Source organism: Hylobates moloch, unplaced genomic scaffold (assembly GCF_009828535.3).
Source record: "Hylobates moloch isolate HMO894 unplaced genomic scaffold, HMol_V3 SCAFFOLD_8, whole genome shotgun sequence".
Lineage (NCBI taxonomy): Eukaryota > Metazoa > Chordata > Mammalia > Primates > Hylobatidae > Hylobates > Hylobates moloch.
The window spans coordinates 28,189,347-28,208,109 of record NW_026652283.1 but is presented as its reverse complement, the minus strand read 5'-3'; the positions used below and the strand labels follow the sequence as shown (position 1 = coordinate 28,208,109).

At 39.8% G+C, this 18,763-nt stretch overlaps 1 protein-coding gene across 8 annotated transcripts in view; it reads left to right on the top strand.

Annotated features, from left to right (window-relative positions):
* TMTC1 (transmembrane O-mannosyltransferase targeting cadherins 1) overlaps positions 1-18,763 on the top strand; it is a 282,068-nt gene that overhangs the window by 195,341 nt on the left and 67,964 nt on the right. For all 8 annotated transcript variants that reach the window (XM_032159935.2, XM_032159934.2, XM_058442439.1 and 5 more), the window contains 2 exons: positions 1,627-1,794; positions 13,280-13,393. In XM_032159935.2, the coding sequence (XP_032015826.1) occupies positions 1,627-1,794; positions 13,280-13,393 (282 nt within the window). The remainder of the gene's footprint in view (positions 1-1,626; positions 1,795-13,279; positions 13,394-18,763) is intronic.

The following is an 18,763-nucleotide window of genomic DNA, read 5'->3' as shown; positions in this document are numbered from 1 at the left end:
ACTTCTCAAAAGAAGACATTTATGCAGCCAAAAAACACATGAAGAAATGCTCATCATCACTGGCCATCAGAGAAATGCAAATCAAAACCACAGTGAGATACCATCTCACACCAGTTAGAATGGCCATCATTAAAAAGCCAGGAAACAACAGGTGCTGGAGAGGATGTGGAGAAATAGGAACACTTTTACACTGTTGGTGGGACTGTAAACCAGTTCAACCATTGTGGAAGTCAGTGTGGCGATTCCTCAGGGATCTAGAACTAGAAATACCATTTGACCCAGCCATCCCATTACTGGGTATATACCCAAAGGATTATAAATCATGCTGCTATAAAGACACATGCACACATATGTTTATTGCAGCACTATTCACAATAGCAAAGACTTGGAACCAACCCAAATGTCCAACAATGATAGACTAGATTAAGAAAATGTGGCACATATACACCATGGAATACTATGCAGCCATAGGAAAGGATGAATTCATGTCCTTTGTAGGGACATGGGTGAAACTGGAAACCATCATTCTCAGCAAACTATCACAAGGACAAAAACCAAACACCGCATGTTCTCACTCATAGGTGGGAATTGAACAATGAGAACACATGGACACAGGAAGGGGAACATCACACACTGGGGACTGTTGTGGGGTGGGGGGAGGGGAGAGGGTTAGCATTAGGTGATGTACCTAATGCTAAATGAGGAGTTAATGGGTGCAGCACACCAACATGGCACATGTATAGATATGTAACAAACCTGCACGTTGTGCACATGTACCCTAAAACTTAAAGTATAATAATAATAAAATTTAAAAAAAAAAAGAAAATGAATTAAAAAATTAGATTTCAACTAAAATACACACAGCATTAATGGGTACAAACTACGAGTTTATATTCTTCTGTGTCCAAGTGGCAGGCAGGAAGTTTCTCTGTTGGCGCATAGATGATGTGAGGGACCATGTAGCACCAACCCAAAGGCTTTTAGAGACGTAATGCTGATATACAAAGTGCTACTCAGATAACATGTGAACCCTGTACCTACCGGTAAAGCTAGGCATATCAATACAGCTTGTCTGTGATGAGCTCCAAGTTGTGAGGCTCAGGAGTCGGCCTGTGGTAGATTTTCCAAAGTGTAAGGGCTTCAGCTGGCCCTGGAAACAGACAACAGTCCTCCTTGGTGACCAGCGTCCCTTCCAGGACCTGTCACAGAGCTTTCAGACACTTTCCCTACAAAGCTGTGATGTGACCTGCTGCAGCATAAACTCCAAATTTAGGCACATGATGCCAATAGGGTCATACAATGACAGTGACATGAGGGAGCTTGGGTCAGAGGATCCATTCAGGACCTAAGAGCTTATATGTGGGACTTCTCATGATGCCTACAAGATGACTCTATCATTCCCTACACTGAAGAAATAGCAAGAAATATTTCTACAAGAAATAGCAAACATGCTAATACAGCGCTTTAGAGAACTAACATGTTAACGTTGTCCAAGGCAGGGGAGTTTCTATTTGTTTCTCTAGAACAGGAGAAGCTTCATTTGAAAGTTAGTTTTGTAGGAGATAATTCTGGGGGGAAGCCATTGCACCCCCAAAGTAATCCCGTTCCTTCCACCCTGTTTTCCAGCATGGGCTACTGCATCCTTTTTGTGCATGGACTGAGCAAGCTCTGCACTTGGCTGAATCGATGTGGGGCCACCACCCTGATTGTGTCCACTGTGTTGCTGCTGTTGCTTTTCTCTTGGAAAACTGTGAAACAGAATGAAATTTGGCTGTCAAGAGAGTCCCTATTCAGGTATGACTAGACAGATAAAAGTAAATATCTTCCTGTTTATTTCTTTGCTTACAAATTGTTTCCAAACAAATGAGGTAACATGGGCCTGGCAGTATTTACTAAGGAAAATTATCTTTAATAAAGTTTTAAATGGAAGATGTAATTTTATGTGGGATTTTAACTTTAGATTTTTTAAATGATATATAAAACTTAACATGAGCTCATTCTAAGTGAATTTATGAAAATAAGGCTCCGGGAAGGTTTTTGAGTCTGTGAATTCAGATGGAAACAGTTTTAATGAAGAGCGGGGCTGTAAAATCAGCTATAAACAAAATGAAACCGAGAAGCCTAATTTCATTGTTCAGTCAAGTGCATGTGAAAAGTGAGCACACAGCCAGAGGGAAGAGAAATGCAGTATCCTTCTTTAGAATATTCCAGCATGGTACGTCGTGATCTGTGACCTAGTTGCTTTATTTTGAACATTCTTTGAGACTGCCACTCATGATGCTGCGTTTCTGGGGCTTAGCCTCACTAAATGCCGCAGCCCTGGCGACCTTCGCCTGGCTCTCTTGGCACTGCCACACCTGACACCCAAACAATATTTGCCCAGTCTTCCAGGAATCCCCAGTCTGGGCCTCTTCCAAGCTTCTGTCCTCACTTATGACCTGATTGGTCCATTTAGTCAGCATGATTTTTTCTTGGTTTCCTGATGAGCTGGTACCCAACACTTATTCTTTGGGGGCAAACAATTGAAGCAGAGCTAATATCACTTAAGAAAAGGGGAAAGTGTTGGAAGAGGCTAGGAAAGCATACAGAATTGAAGGGAAGGGAAGAACCCGGCACACCCAAGACAGGAAACAGGCTTGTGGAAGATCCGTCTTGAGCACCCTCTCAGAAACAAACAGGTAAACTTAACACCAGTTTGTCGGATCTACACATCAAAGTCCTAGGAAAAGAAAGCTTTTTGGCTGAACTTAAGATTAGTCACATGCCTGCCCCTTGTCCCTAGCAAGGCACCGAGATGACTGATCTGACCAAGAAGACTCCTCTGAGTTCCATGGAGGGAGCTACGGGCAGGCAGAGCCCCTTGGGGTTCCACCCAGACTTCTCAAAGTGAGGCAAGAGGGAAGTTCCCAGCAGGAAATCCAAGCACTGTAAGAAGGGGGAATAATCGGCTGGGCGCGGTGGCTCACGCTTGTAATCCCAGCACTTTGGGAGGCCGAGGCGGGCGGATCACGACGTCAGGAGATCGAGACCATGGTGAAACCCCGTCTCTACTAAAAATACAAAAAATTAGCCGGGCGTGGTGGCGGGCGCCTGTAGTCCCAGCTACTCAGAGAGGCTGAGGCAGGAGAATGGCGTGAACCCGGGAGGCGGAGCTTGCAGTGAGCCGAGATTGCGCCACTGCACTCCAGCCTGGGTGACAGAGCGAGACTCCGTCTCAAAAAAAAAAAGAAGGGGGAATAATCTCTGGGCTGCCAAATATGAATGAATGAATGAACAAATAAGACAAAGGTTCACTGCACTCTTCTACTATTTTAAAATAATGTATTTGATTTTACTTGGCAATTTGACATTTTTTAAAATATAAAACAAAAAGTCTGGCATGCATGTCCGATTATTTTATTTATGTATTATTACATATCATTGTTATGATCATGTCAGTGGGTACTATAGGGAGCTCGATGTAGAGTTTTTTGTGTGGATTTTTTTTAATGCATCTTTTTTTTTTTTTTCCACACAGATCTGCAAAATCACTCTTAGGTATCAGATTCTATTAAGTCCCTGTCATACCCCTTTCTATTAAACACGATTCTCACAGCCCACAACAGACTCATTCCTTCCTTCTGCCTCATGCTAACTAAGGTCATTCTGTAAACACAGGAGTATTTAAGTTCAGTAATATAACTTCCTCCGAGTCTCTGTTGGCATAGTTTTTTCTTCCTTTCTCTTTCAATAGTCAGAGCTTTTATGAGAATCTTTAAAAACAATTCTGCCCTGTGTTAAACCTTTTGCCTGAATAAAGGTACTAACAGTGGTTGTATTTTCTAATGATGTTGACTGCTTAATCAGAGCACCTTTGGGAATGGATTTTGGCAGACTTTACAGCTTTACTCAAACCCTTTACAGCTGATGCCAAAGATGTAAAAAAAAAGAAAAAACTGATTGACCTTGCATCCAGAAGCTTCTATTGTTTTAGATGGAAGTATGTAGTATCTTCACATCAATTGATTTCTAAAACACAACCATTCCACATTTGTGCTGAAAGAGATATTGCAACTAAAGAGGCCTTTGGTGGTCAAATCAAATTTTGTGTAATGTGCAAATCAAAGCTATTGAGATTTTCTAGAAATCTTTGCCTATTATCATTTATCTATGTCCTGAGAAAACTTTTAAGAATCTGAGACTTTAAAAGACTATTAAGACTGTTCTTTTTCCTTCAAGGCCAGAACAGATGTTTTTATGAATTCATTTGTGCTGAGTAATGTTTAGGTCAGTCAAACATTTACTGAGAATCTCTGAGGCACGTTAAGGTTAGTGGTTGGGCGCAGGGTATGGAGTTAGACTTTCTGGCTCTACTCCAAGTTCTGCCATTGAATAGCTGTGTGATCTTAGGCAAGTTACTTAACCACTGTGTGCTTTAATTTCTTCATTTTACAATGTAAAATACTAGTGTTTATCTCCTGAGTGTAGTGTAAGAATAAAATAGTATGTGAAAGATGCACAGGACAGTTTCTGGCATGTGGGAAACGCTGTGTAAGGTTTTCAGACTATTACTGTGCAGTGTGTTCTAGGATGAGACAGAGAGAGAGAATGTGCATAGAGGAGCTGGGAATCTGCATGGGAGGCAGACACATGAACATATTTCATTATAATGTAGTGTTAAACCCAGAACACTATATAAGTACAGGTAGGTGAGTAGGTGACTAAGACCAACTCAGGCCGTCAAGGATCATGCTCTTGTGGGTCTGAGCTGAGTATTAAAAGAGGAGAGAAACCTAAATTAGCCATAATGGCCCCAAACAGGAGCCAGCTGAGTTGAGTAAGAAAAATTTACAATAATTCTAGAGATGCCGATGCCCTTGGCAGAGACTCCATCTTCCCCTCTGTTCCAAACGATAAACCATAGACCATTCCTAAAACATATGGCCTCACTGAGGCCTCTCTAATTATGTGGGATGGTTTTGCCTGGCCATGCTATGAGCAATCTTACAGAGTATCTTAAGATAGAACTTTGTGTTGGAGAAAATACAAATTTTGGTCAAGCTCCAGGCTTTCCACCTAAGGCCTCCTTTTACACAAAAGATCCCACTGCGTGATGTGTTTTTAGGAGATACAGATGCAGGGTTCCTGCACAATTTTATCTTATTTTATTTATTCATTTATTTATTTTTGAGACAAAGTCTCACGCTGTCACCCAGGCTGGAGTGTAGTGGCGTGATCATGGCTCACTGCAGCCTTGACCTCCCAGACTCAAGTGATCTTCTCACCTCAGCCTACCGAGGAGATGGGACTGTAGGTGTGTGCCACCACACCCGGTTAATATTTTTTTATGTTTTGTAGAGAACAGTTATTACTGTGTTGCCCAGGCTGGTCTCCACTCCTTGGCCTCCCAAAGTGCTGGGATTACAGACATGGGCCAATGTGCCTGGCCAAAACTTTTTCTATCAGCAAGAACCTTACACACAAAAATCACAAGAACCCAGCACTTGTATATCATCAGAGGTGTGGACAGGGTAAATTGTCTAAGCTGAAATAGCCTTTACAGAAGCCAAGATTTGAACCCAAATCTGGTATAAAAATCAAAAGGTGCATAAACTTTGCCATGCCTATATTTTACATTGTGTTTTAACCTAAGCTAGCTCAAGTATAAGCAGAGAGAGAGAGACAGAGATTTATGATCATAGCTGCAAGGCATATTTTCTTTAATTCTTACAGTCAGAAGCTGTTTTATGTGCTGAACTGGTAGGTGGATCACCGCATAGCTCTGGTTGGGCCTAGTGACAGTCCAGAACCCTACGTTTGTTTGGAGTAAATAAATACCATAATAACATAATTTGATTAGATTAAATCCTCTTCCCTCTCCTAATCTTCAAAATACCTAGAAAGGGACAAACATATTTCCTTTTGCATCCAGCTCGGGATCTCTCTAAATCCCATTCCTGAACTGTTGAAGTGATCCACGGACCAGCAATTAACATTTATGGCCTAGATCATCTTCCTACTCTGTAGAAAAAACAGTAGTTCTCTTTCCCCTTCTCTGAATTGCTGAGGCAGAGAATTTAGAATACCTCCCAGGGAAAAGAATATAAACCAGGTACTGAAATATTCTTTTGTAAAGGTCAGATAGAAAATATTTTAAGCTCTGTGGGTCATACAGTCTCTTTTGCAACTATTTAACTCTGATGTTGTCTTGGGGAAAAGACTAAAGACAAAATGTAAACACATGGACACATTCGTGGCCCACAGGCTGTAGTTTTGCTTGCCAATCATATAAACATTGTGATAGTGAAATTCTAATGTTATTTTGGTCTTATGGTACTGATTTGGTTAAGCATCAACTGTTGATCAACTTCAGGATTGATTCTGACCATTTACTGGCCGTGGCTGAAATATCTGCTCAACGATTTATTGGGTCTGTAACCTTACAAAAAGGTCTTACTCTCTCTGAGCTTCAATTTCCTCATCTGTAATATGGGAGGCAGAGTAATACTACCTTTTTGATAAGTTACAGCAAGGACTAAAGGAAATGATCCATGGAAACTGCTGCTTAGCCCAGCACTTGATTTAAAGTAAGCATTCCATAAGTACTGTCCCTCCTGTGTGTGGTATTATAAAATCTCAGGTCAAGGCAGGGGTCAAAACTGAGGAGAATCACAAATTCTTCTTCCTTTCCTTTTTGCTAACCTCTGACTGAACACTACGAATATTTTTTTCATGTTTGTTTTGCAATTAGGAATTTGGGGATAGTCCTCCTGACCTATTGTCCAATGATGCCAACAAAACAAATTGATGTTCTAAAACCTTGGAGATGCACCTGATTAAAGCAGCTTTTTTGTTATTTATCAAGTCTTCCACAATAAAAGGTGTGAGGGAGATATGTGAAATGCATGGATTTAAAATCCTGAGTTGAAAGGGAGATGTTTATTTGTAATCACTGTTGCAATTATTAACAGGGTTTGCCTTCAGCCACATAATTTATGAATATTATATTTCTCTGTGGAATAAATATGGGTAAAGCTGGATGTTTCCATGATAATAACTGGAAGTATGAAATTGGAGCATCAAAAAAGCAAACAGGGAGACTATTCCTGGAGGGAAGAGTGACCTGGCCAGTTAAGTTCCGGGGAAAGTGTTGCCTTTGGCTTGTTATTTTCCTTTTTTTCACAAACTGTTCATTGTGAAATGAGAGCCTAGAAAAACATAGCAGAAAAATATCACGGAGAGAACATAAAGGTCAAAACCAACGATGGGAAAAAGCAGTGTGTTCTTAGGATTTCAGTGACTCCACCCACTTCTGCTTGCCTGTTAGGAACCTTATTGCTTCCTCTTGCCATTATGAAACAATGCCCTGATCTCGGCAGAGACCATGTTTCCACAGACCCAATTGTCTATTCCTTGGGTGGGACATAAATTAGAATTACTGTGCTAATCACACAGAGAAAAGGATCAATTTCAATAAATATGCCAGTTGTATTCATTTCTATAATCACAGCTGCCTTCAAAACTTACTGCTACCATGCACTATTTAGTTCTAGATAGAAAAAGTCAAATTTTCCTTAATAGAAATTTGATTATTAAAGCCATTACTAATACGCTTACCTGGATCTTGCCAATATGACTAAATTTATGTTGGATACTGTCATTTGAAAAATTATATTAAAATTCTAGCAACCTGTCATACAGTTTAGTTGCTTTTTAACATTCAAATAAGGAGATTTTATAAACCGTAAAGGTATCATAAATGAAAGATAGGGTTTTAGCACCCACCCCCAAAAAGAACTATCCATAATCTATATAGGAAATGCCTTTGGCTGTCGTAGAAATGCAATACTGTCACTTATGACTGGACCACTGATCCTGTTTAAGGCTTGGCTCTCTCTTGTGTAAAATGAGAGGAAGACAAAGGGAATGAAATGGTCACCAGGGATCCTTTGGGTCCTCCTATTCTGTGTGGTGCAAGGATTCTGATTCCGTGTACCATAGGAGTGAGAAGTTCTCATTAGGCCATAAGGAGGATGTTTCCTTCTTGGCTACTGGATGCCTCTTAAAAGCAGAGGAAGGGACCCCATTCTAGTACATGAGAAGCATGAGTATTTTCCTTTGTCTGCAGCAAGTTTTGTTCAGAGAACAGGGCAAATGTAGAGATCTCGTCTCATCTCAGCCCCAAAGGAAGCCGGTTCAGAGATGTGGAACCCCGTCATCAAAGTTTAAGTGAGTGAACACAGAAGAGCTCTTTGTAAATGGTAAAGCACAAGATAGATGCCGATCTCTGTTTTTAGCAAAACCTGGAGTTGGCTCCCCTGACAGGTTAATACATTGCCCTTCACTAGATATGGTAAAAAAGAAAAAAATTTAGCATCTGTACATTTAAAAATATACAACCTTCAGGCTATCTTATCAACCTCAGCTGCTGCCAACATTGGGCATTGCTGGTTCTCCTTAGGTATTCTCCATGCAGCCAGAATTTCATCAACACCATTTATGATATTATTTATCCTTCTTTCAGACAGAAAATAAAATAGAGAAAAAGAAAAAGGAAGCAACCGTCTTTATTCCATGTTCTTTCTTTTTCCTTTTTTTAATTATATAAAATTAAGGTGTACAACATGTTTCGATATGCATATCCACAGTGAAATGATTACTGCAGGTAAGCAATTTAACATCTCCATTATCTTCCATAGTTACCTGTTTTTTCTTTTTTGTATTAATAGTAAGGGCACCTAAAATCTACTCCTTTTGCAGATTTAAAATATACAATACCATATTCTTAGCTATAGCCCTCTTTCTGTACATGAGATCTCTAGACTTAGTCATCTGCATAATTGAAAATTTGTACCCTTGGACCTATATCTCTTCATTTCCTCTCCTCGCCACACCCACTAACCATTATTCTATTCTCGTTTTCTCTGTGTTCAATTTCATTTATTAAGATTTCACATATAAGTAAGATCATGCAGTATTTTTCTTTCTGCATCTGGCTTTACTTAGCATAGTGTCCCTCAGCTTCACTCATATCGTTGCAAATGGCAGCATCTCTTTTTTAAGGCTGAATAATATTTCATTGTATGTATATACCACAAAGTATTTATCCATTCATCTGTCCATAGACACTCAGGTTGTTTCCATATCTTGGCTATTGTGAATAAGGGGAAAGCTCCTCGACATTGGCCTTGGCTATGATTTTTTTGATACAGCACCAAGAGCGCAGGGAGCAGCATCACAAATACACAAATGGGACTGCATCAAACTAAAAAACTTCCACACAGCAAAGGAAACAAGCAAAAAAGTGAAAAGACAGCCTGTGGATTGGGATGAAATATTTGCAAACTGTATATCCAATAAGGGGTTAATTTCCAAAATATGTAAGCAACCCATACAACTAAATTGCAAAACAAACCCCACAACTAATCTGATTAAAAATGAGCAAAGGACCTGAATGACGTCTTTGAAAAGAAGATAAGCAAACGGTCAACAGGTGTATGAAAAGGCGCTCAGCATCACTAATCGTCAGGGAAATGTAGATCAAAACCACGATGACATATTACCCCAGAACTGTTACGACGGCTATTATCATAAACACAAGAGATAGCAAGTGTTGGGGTGGATGTGGAGAAAAGGGAACCTTTGTACATTGTTGATGGGAATGTAAATTGGTCCACCCATTATGCAAAACAATGTGGAGGGTCCTCCAGAAATTAAAAATAGAATTCCCATGTGATCCAGCAATCCTTCCTCGGGTATTTACCCAAAGGAAATGAAATCAGTATCTCAGAGAGATATCTGTACTCCCACGTTCACTGTGGTGCGTTTTAAATCTCTGAAGCAGCTGTAAGTGTGGGGTCTGCTGCTTTCAGATGGTCTGTTTCTTTTGGCTGTTCTATGGCTTCACAGATGCCCATCAGATCCCTCCTCTGGAGAGGTCCTCAAGCTCCCGGCCAGTGGATTTTAGTGGGGTAGTCTTTGTTCAGTCCTCAGGGGCTGTTATTTCAATAAAAGCTCAACAAAAGTTGAGGTAGGGGTGGCGCCCATCTAAAACGAGGAAGTATGCCCTAACATACTTCCCTAGCGGCTTTAACACATTGTATGGAATTCTTCTCTTAATCTGACCTTTAAATTAAAAATTAAATGTAAATATGTAGTCTGAGACAGGTAGTGCATTAAAGTACAACTGCCCAGAAACTAGGTTCTCATCCTGAAGTCCTTCCTCTCTCTCATCAGTTGTCTGCCTGTCTCATTTAATCCAAATAAGTTGCAGGAATTTTTTTCCAAATAGCCTTCAAATCCATCTATGTTTTATCATTCCCCCTGCCACCTTCCTTCAGGTGAGGGAACAGAAACTCTAGAACCAAACTCCTCGGGTCCAAGTCCCATCCCTACCACTTGCTAGCTGTGTGATCTTGTGGACGTTGTTTCTGAAGCAGCTACAAAGGATAAAACAATCCCTTCCTGCTCCCACCCCTCCTCGTATCATCTTCAAATTGTTGGTATCACCCCAGGCAGATGGGCCCCAGGGTAGACAAGCATCAGTCAGAAAGTAAACCCTGTAGGCGCAGCCACTCAGTGGCATTTGGACAGCCTTACTCTTGCTGCTGGCCCTCCCTCATGATTAAGAGCTTGGGCTTTGGTGATTGATATGGACTGAATGTTTGCATCCCTTCAAATTTGTGTATTGAAGCTGTAACCTCCAGTTTCACTGTATCTGGGTATAGGGCCTGTGAGGAAGTGATGAGGGTTAAATGTGGTCACAAGGGTGAGGCCCTAATCCAGTACGGGTGGTGCCCATATAAAACAAGGAAGAGGCACCAGAGCTTTCTCTGTCTGTGTGCACACACCAAGGAATGCCGTATGGGTCATAGCTAGAATGTGACCATCTGCGAGGCAGGAAGAGAACCCTCATCAGAAACCGAATCAGCCATAACTTTGATCTTGAACTTCTAGCCTCCAGAATTGTGAGAAATAAATATCTCTTGTTTAATCCACCCACCCAGTCTATGGGTTTTGTGTTTTGTTATGGCATCCTGAGCAGACCAGTGCAGTGACCATTTAAACTAGGTTTTTAATGTCTCTCAGAAAAGCCTCATTTTCTTATCTGTAGAATAATTATATCTGCATTTGAAAAAAAAAAAAAAACTGGCCCAGGCTTAGTATAGGGAAAGGTTAATTTCCAACAAAACTTATTGGTAGGGAGGCCAGTCTATAATGATCCTTTTTGTAATGATTTATTTTGGTAGACAATCTCAATTAAAAAAAAAAAAGAAGGAAATCTATAAGCGAATGAATGAATGGAGGAAGGAAAAAACTGAATCGACATGAACATGCAGGGCTATTCTCCAAAGAATCAACGATCACCTTATCCTGCCACCTGCCACCTCTGCTTCCTGGATGTCTCCTGAATCCTTCCGTTCCTCCCTATGGCCCCTGCTGAAATTCTGACTATTCTGTTTCTCTCATCTTCTCTCTGCTCCACTCCCATCCCCTCCCTTTCCCCTTCCTCCCTTTCCCTCTCCTCTCCTCTCCTCTCTGAGGTTCCTCAGCAGTCCCCCAGGAGGTCTCCATGCACTGCAGCTAGAAGACTGCTCAGTCCTTCTCTTTTGCTACCCTGTCCCTCACTTCTCTGTTGGAGACTTTGCGCTGATTCTCTGCTGCTCTTCAGATAACCCCCCGAGAAGTCTCCACTGTGACTCACAGGGCCCATTAGACTCTCTCCACTCTAAGACTTAGCATGATCCAGCCACTCTGAATTTCTTCCAGTCCCTCAAAAGCCCCATGCTCTGTTTTCTTGGGGGCCTCTGCATAGGACATCCTGCTGCCTCTTCCTCCAGAGGCTAATTTCATTTCTTCTTATCCTTAAAGTCTCAGCTTCACCTTCACTGCCTTCTGGAAGCCTCCTCTGATCCCATTCTGGGATAAGCATGCTGTGCTTCCTTGATACCCTGCTCACCTATTGTTACATGTCACTTTATAATCCCCTCCTCCTACTTCTTCACCCTCATAAACTCCCTGAGGGCTGGGACTCTAACCATATTGTATCCCCAGCGCCTGGCACAGTGTGTGGTACTGAAGAGACTCTATGTAGATGATAAACAACTGTACCATTTACTTCAGCTTAGAGAAATGCTTGCAAACTGATTTCATCAAATGATCTCACTTCTGGAATTGATCCTTTTTAATGATTCTGCTTGGGCCTACATTAACTTTTGCCTTTTTTCCACCACTTTCGTTCATGCAGATTATATGAGGGCCTGGCATGTCATAATTATCTCAAATAAGCCTGACTTTATCACCCTCCATTGTTGAGTAACTAAGGACCTTTCTGAGTCCCCATGTATACTCCTAGATCTGGAAGTATGCTGTGTTTTCCTTTCAACACAGCACCCCTGAGAACTGTGCAATACCAAGGAGGAAGCGATGACCTTGTAGATGGGAGGGGAGTGAGAGAGAGTCTTTCACACTAACCAGTTGCATGGGTTTCCACATTGAAGGAAACAAGAATGGCGAGAAAGAATATAGAGAAAGATGACAGAGAATAGAAGACACTGCGTGTTACATCTCATGTTTTCTAGAGCAGGTTGTGGTTATGAGCTATTCCCATTTTATGAAAACCATTAAATCTGTTTTTTTCCTCTGGTTCTTTATTGTGCACTCAGAGATCACTTAGGGTATTTCATCAAGTCTCCATGAAAAAGAAGCTTGCTCCAGAGACAGATGCAAAAGGAAGGAACGGCTGGCCCAATGCTGCAATTCTCCCTAGAAGGAAAACCGTTTGTAATCAGCCTCGGCAGGGCCTATCTCTGCAGCAGCCCCAGTGTGGGTGCATCTGCCCCCTGCACCATAAATTAGGAAAGTCAGATTGGCTTGTTAATTGCAAGGTTGTGTGTGTCTCATGTTGTACAATGTGCTCTCAGGTATACCATTGGACCCTCCTATGCTCCCAAAAAAAAGCCTCAGGAATTGCGACAGAGCCTTACCCAGACTCCAGCTGTGTCTCTGGCACAACAAAGGTCCTATGTTTATATGCTAAGGGCATTTTGTTCATACACAGTTAGCATGCTTGTTCAGCTACGCATAACACTCTACTGCCTCCATTGTTTTCTATAGAAAGCAATGTTTAGCAAATTATATAATTTATAAATTTTGGAAGCCTTCTTGTAGGCTACAATGCCTTGTTTTAGAATACAACGGACATTTCAAATACGGGTTCATGAAACTGAGTATAACATAAAGGAATCTGACAATAATATTCTTTGTTAAATAATTCTTTTTAAAAATTTATTCATTTTAGGTCTGGAGTTCAAACCCTGCCCCACAATGCCAAGGTTCACTACAACTATGCCAATTTCCTGAAGGACCAAGGTCGGAACAAGGAAGCGATCTACCATTACAGAACAGCTCTCAAGTAAGCGCCACGCAGGGAGGGTGTTGGCCTTGATGCTTTAAAGACTGTTGTTTATTTCACTTGGCCCTCTCAGTATATGGAGGGGGAGTTTGTTTGTTTCTCTTGACAGTAACTGATCCTTGGAGGTGGGGTAGCTTTTGGACTCTAAGTCTTTTGGCTCAGTGTTCAAGTCTGCTATTAATGCAATAACTCTACCTTGCATGTAAGTCTTGGTGTTTTCTTGTAAAACTTTTCATTGCATTCAACAATGAACTCACAGTTGAATATATACGTGCAAACAAGAGTTGGTTGTCAAAAACATACTGGTAAGTTCTCATGATATTTTTTGCAATGAATTTTAATGGTATGCATATAGAAAGCCCTAGACATCCCATGCCTGAAAGTATTTCCATGAAGACTTTTGAGTATGGAAATTAAATGTCCTGAAAGTTGTATTAAATAGAAAAAAGTGATAAGACAATTGATTACCATGTTGGGGATACATTAATTTTGTGTGTGTGTGTGTGTGTGTGTGTGTGTGTGTATTAACATTCTCCTTCTAGTCTTCCAATGGAAGAGAGAATACTATACATATCCTTAGATATGGCTTCAAGAGAAACTAAAAATTTAAGTTCTGCCTTACTAGCAGCAATCTGCTAGTATCAGAAGCGTAAGTACCCAACTAGCCAGTCGGAAGTACCCAACCAGCCAGTTATAGTAGCTGGTTGGGTACTTCCACTTCAGGTACTCTTTTGAATTGCAGCTCTGACTTTCAAGATGGTTTTCTGTGAAACATCCCAGATAATACATGTACTTAACCTTCAACACATGGAGACATAATAACTAAATATAGCCTGGCGATCTCCAATTATAGGCAAAATAAAGCAAGGTTGATCCTCTCTTTTATTAAATACTATGATGCTCACAGAAGCCTTTGAAGATGTTTTCATGCCTCCACAGATTGGCTACCTACATTTGGTTGAATTTTCTGAAACAGTTTCACTTTAGGATATGCTTAAAGTACGTCTACCAACCAAATCATGCATTTCACTAAAGTGTCTACTAGGATTGTCTCAAGGCTTATTTTGACAGTGTCATTGTTACATTTACACAAGCATATTGCTTATCAATCAAAATCTTTTAGACTTTAGGACCTGTTACTTAATATTTAATACGGCAAATATGGCAGAAGTTGGTTTTGTTTTTGTGTGTGGGTTTTTTTGTTGTTGGTGGTGGTTTTTTTTTGTTTTGTTTTGTTTTTTTTGAGACAGAGTCTCGCTCTGTCACCCAGGCTGGAGTGCAGTGGCATGATCTTGGCTCACTGAAACCTCCACCTCTAAGGTTCAAGTGATTCTCCTGCCTCAGCCTCCCAAGTAGCTGGCATTACAGGCATGCACCATCATGGTCGGTTAATTTTTGTATTTTTAGTACAGACCAGGTTTCACCATGTTGACCAGGCTGGCCTTGAACTCCTGACCTTAAGTGATCCACCCACCTCAGCCTCCCAAAGTGCTGAGATTACAGGCGTGAGCCACCACACCCGGCCTAATATGGCAGAAGTTTTAAACCATAGATATCAAGTTTGCTATCAAATATTTTCCCAAATATTACAAGAAATATAAGTTCCAGCGGAGTAATTGTATCAAAGCTTTTTGTTGAAGAAGTTTTATATTACCGAATAGAAGATCATTTTTAAGATTTAATCAAGAATTCTATTCTTTCATTGGAAGACAGCTTCCAAAATGTTCACAATGCTTATCTCTGGTGGGTGAGATTATAGATTGATTTTTTACTTTATAATTTTTTGTGTGTTCCAGGTGTTCCACAATGAACATCTGTTCCTTTTGCAATGAGGAAATGTCATTTTTAAAAAAGCATATTCCTTCAAGGGTACAAATAAAGTATATTTTGGCTTTAATAATTAATTAATATTTATCAATTTTAGATGGCATTCTTGAAAGGAGGAAAAGGGCAGTAAGTTTGCCTGAAACTTACGTGGCTGGTAGGAAATGTATCAGTATCTTTTTAATTGGTTTTATTATAACAGACTATTTTCTGTCAAGTTCAAAAAGAAAAGTAAGGCAGACCCTCAGGCATAACTTAGAGCAAAGGTATAAATTAAACAAAATTCTCTGGCAGTTGATTTTACAGAATTATAGTAGCTGGTTGGGTACTTCCGTTTCTTTGCTGTGAAACAATACAAATAAATGTTTGCTTCAGCAACTGTGCTTCTGGAAGAAATACGTCCCTTGAGACCTGGGGAAAAACAATTAAAGCTATAAATATATTACATATAGTAATTAGTGAAACAGTTTATGCTTTCAGACTCGATTCAAAATACTTCTGGTTAAAAGTATCATTTTTGTGTGGATACCTCTGTGGTGAATTTTCAACGGATGTGGGTGTTTTTGTTGTTGTTGTTGTTGTTTTTTAAGAAATAGATTGTCACTCTGTGTTAGAGGGAAAAGGAAAATACCAGAGCTATTCATCATTTTGATGATTATTTATCCTTGGTGACTGGAAGATTGCCTTTATTTTGATCTTGCTATTTCTTTGTGGAAGTTGCTGAGACAGGGATTCCTCTCCCTCCCAGCTGCTCCACCTCTGCTTCAACTTTAGAGTATCTGATGTTTTTCATATTTGCACACAGCAAGAAAGAGAGTGATTAGGGAAATGCAAGGTTAAAGGCGCTATTATCTGAAATCAATTCCAGCAATTATCCATTACGGTTATAATGACTGAATAGATCTCAAAGGCAATGGTGAAATTAATCATAAGGGCTGTACCTATACCAGTCTCTTTTTGGCTGGCTTACAATGCTAAAAATAGCACTATAATAAGTTAGTAATTATGTATGACATGAATATTCTGCTTCTTTTAAATTTTTTTATTTTTTGAATAATGCAGAAGTCACTGACTTCTCCTTCCTCTTTACCTCATTTATAATATTTCTGTAGTATAAAGGAAATCTCCCCTGGAAAATATTGCATCTAAGGTCGCGTATTCAGTTTAAGATTCAAATCATCAAAGAAAAATGTCAAAACCCTTTTCTTAAATCCTCAACAAACATCAAGTGTTAGCTTTGCTTTGCTGTGAGGGGAAGCTCTCACATTTATAACTCCTGCAGTAATATAAAGCTTGGGATTATCTATGTTGGAGATTCAGAAAACCACTGGCAGATCTACCATAGGCCTCCAGAGCTCTCTGACCGTTCAGTTACCCTGGAGAAGGTTTCTAACATTCTACCTTGTGTGATGGGAGTAGAAAGTCCAGAGACCACCCAACAAGTCAGCCCTTCCTACACAAAAACTCCCAAGAAATGCCTCAGCTAATAAGCCCCGAAAGAGAAATAGTGATTCTCCCTGAATAAAGTCAAGATATTGATGTGCACTTGGCCATGTGTGTACTTTGTCAAATAACTTAAAAAGTCGGTTAAAAATGGAGAATCATAAAACAAGCAAACTCTTGAGTATTTTATTTTACCCTGAAATTTCAAATGTACATCCATTCACCAATCTTCTGATGTCAAATCAAATCCTTCTCTTTGAGTAAGAATCTTCTGATTAGAATCTGCAAAAGCCACCTCCATAATTCATTGCTATGAGTCTCAGTTTTGATATTTAAAACTGGAATAAAAATTTAAAGAGATTTGCAATGTAATTTGAGTAGACTGAGATTTTTCTGATTTTTCTCCTCCAGTCTTTTACAATTATTTCATTCACATCTAATTCAACGGTGATTTTTTGAACTTCTTTCCTTTTTGAGCATTTTCAGAGCATTTACTTATTTTCCATAGAAATAATTCCTTTTCACACTTAAATTTTATCACTTTGCAAGACCAGGCTGTTTTCTCCTGGTGTAACTAAATTTTGTATTGTGCTTTTAATGCTCCTATACAAAAGAAATCTCCACTCACTATTTAATTGCCTAACACATGGGAAGGGGTAGAACTAAAATCTTTCTGATTAGAATGCTTAATGCATAACATAGAGACTTGTTATGATAATAGTGCCTATTGATATAATTCTTTGTATTCCCTCCCGTATGGATCACAGGAACTTCATAAGGACATTGCATTAGACTGCAATACATGTATGTGGAAAAAGAAAGTAATAAAGGATTGAGTACTGAAGAGACACCATATCATTAGAATCTAAAGAAATCTAACCATGTCTAATTAACCAATGTTTGCTGATGTCTTGAGTGTATCAGTAAGACTACTTTATTATAATTCCTTTTAATAATGCTGTTTGTAAAACTATTTTCTGTCACGTTCAAACAGAAAAAATAAGGCAGACCCTAAGGCACAGCTTGGGGTGAAGTTTGAACATGTTTTAAAAATCAGGAGTCAATGAGTATTTTTAAAAGTCCTTCACACAGCCTATTTTAAGTGAACATTTAAGATAACTCTCTTATGACTACAGGTGGACTTGGATACCAGCTGCCATGTATTTCTGGGAGGAATTAAAATTTCAATACCATTTGTTAGCCAGGTTTAACAAGTGGAGATGTGTTCTTCAGCTGATATGGTATTTTCATGTATAAAAGCTCAAATATGCTTTCTAATATCACAAGTAGACACGAAATTATTTTTTGTTGCTTCTTGTTGATGAAATTACATTCTCACTATATATATGCTATGTTAATTAAATCTGGCAGTTTTATTCATAAGCTCAGGAAATTAAACATTATTTCATTTAGAAAAAAAAACTGAATTTAAGTCACATTGTGGGCATACTTATGAACTGAATTTCAAAATGAAATCTCCATAATTTATTGTTAGAAAAGTTTCACTTTCTCTGGCTAAGACCACTTTTTCATTTTAAAAACTCTCTTATGTATGGTTCCCCAGAAAACAGAATCCAAGGCAAAGATTTGCAAGTAGGAAGTTTATTAAGGAACACCCTCAGGAACACCAGGGCAGCAGAAGAGAGGAGATGTTGAGTAGAACGCAGTTCCAACAGAGGCCTCAGCTGATCCCATGGGGAGCTCTGGAACTGGGATGTCCCCTTAGAGCTGTCATGAATGGAGGCAAGAGATTTACCTTTAAAGCCCCCTTTGAACCAATCGCTGCATCCGGGACGGGAGTCTGGCCTTGGGGAGGCAACTCCCTGAGGCTGAGAGCAATGTCCAGAGAGGAGCTGGACTCTGAGCTGCCAGCAGCCAACACTCCTAGCAGCCGGGAGAATATGCACTTCAGCCTTGAAGGGGAACTTTACACCAGCTGTGATTTCTTGTATAAGTAAATATGGCAGGTTTAGCAAAATAGGGTGAGATTTTCTGCTAAAAATGAGAATAGGGATGCTGCCTACCGCATAGGGTTGGAGGATTACAAGATAATTCATATAAAAGACTTAAAGCAATATCCTTAATCAATGAGGGAAATGACAC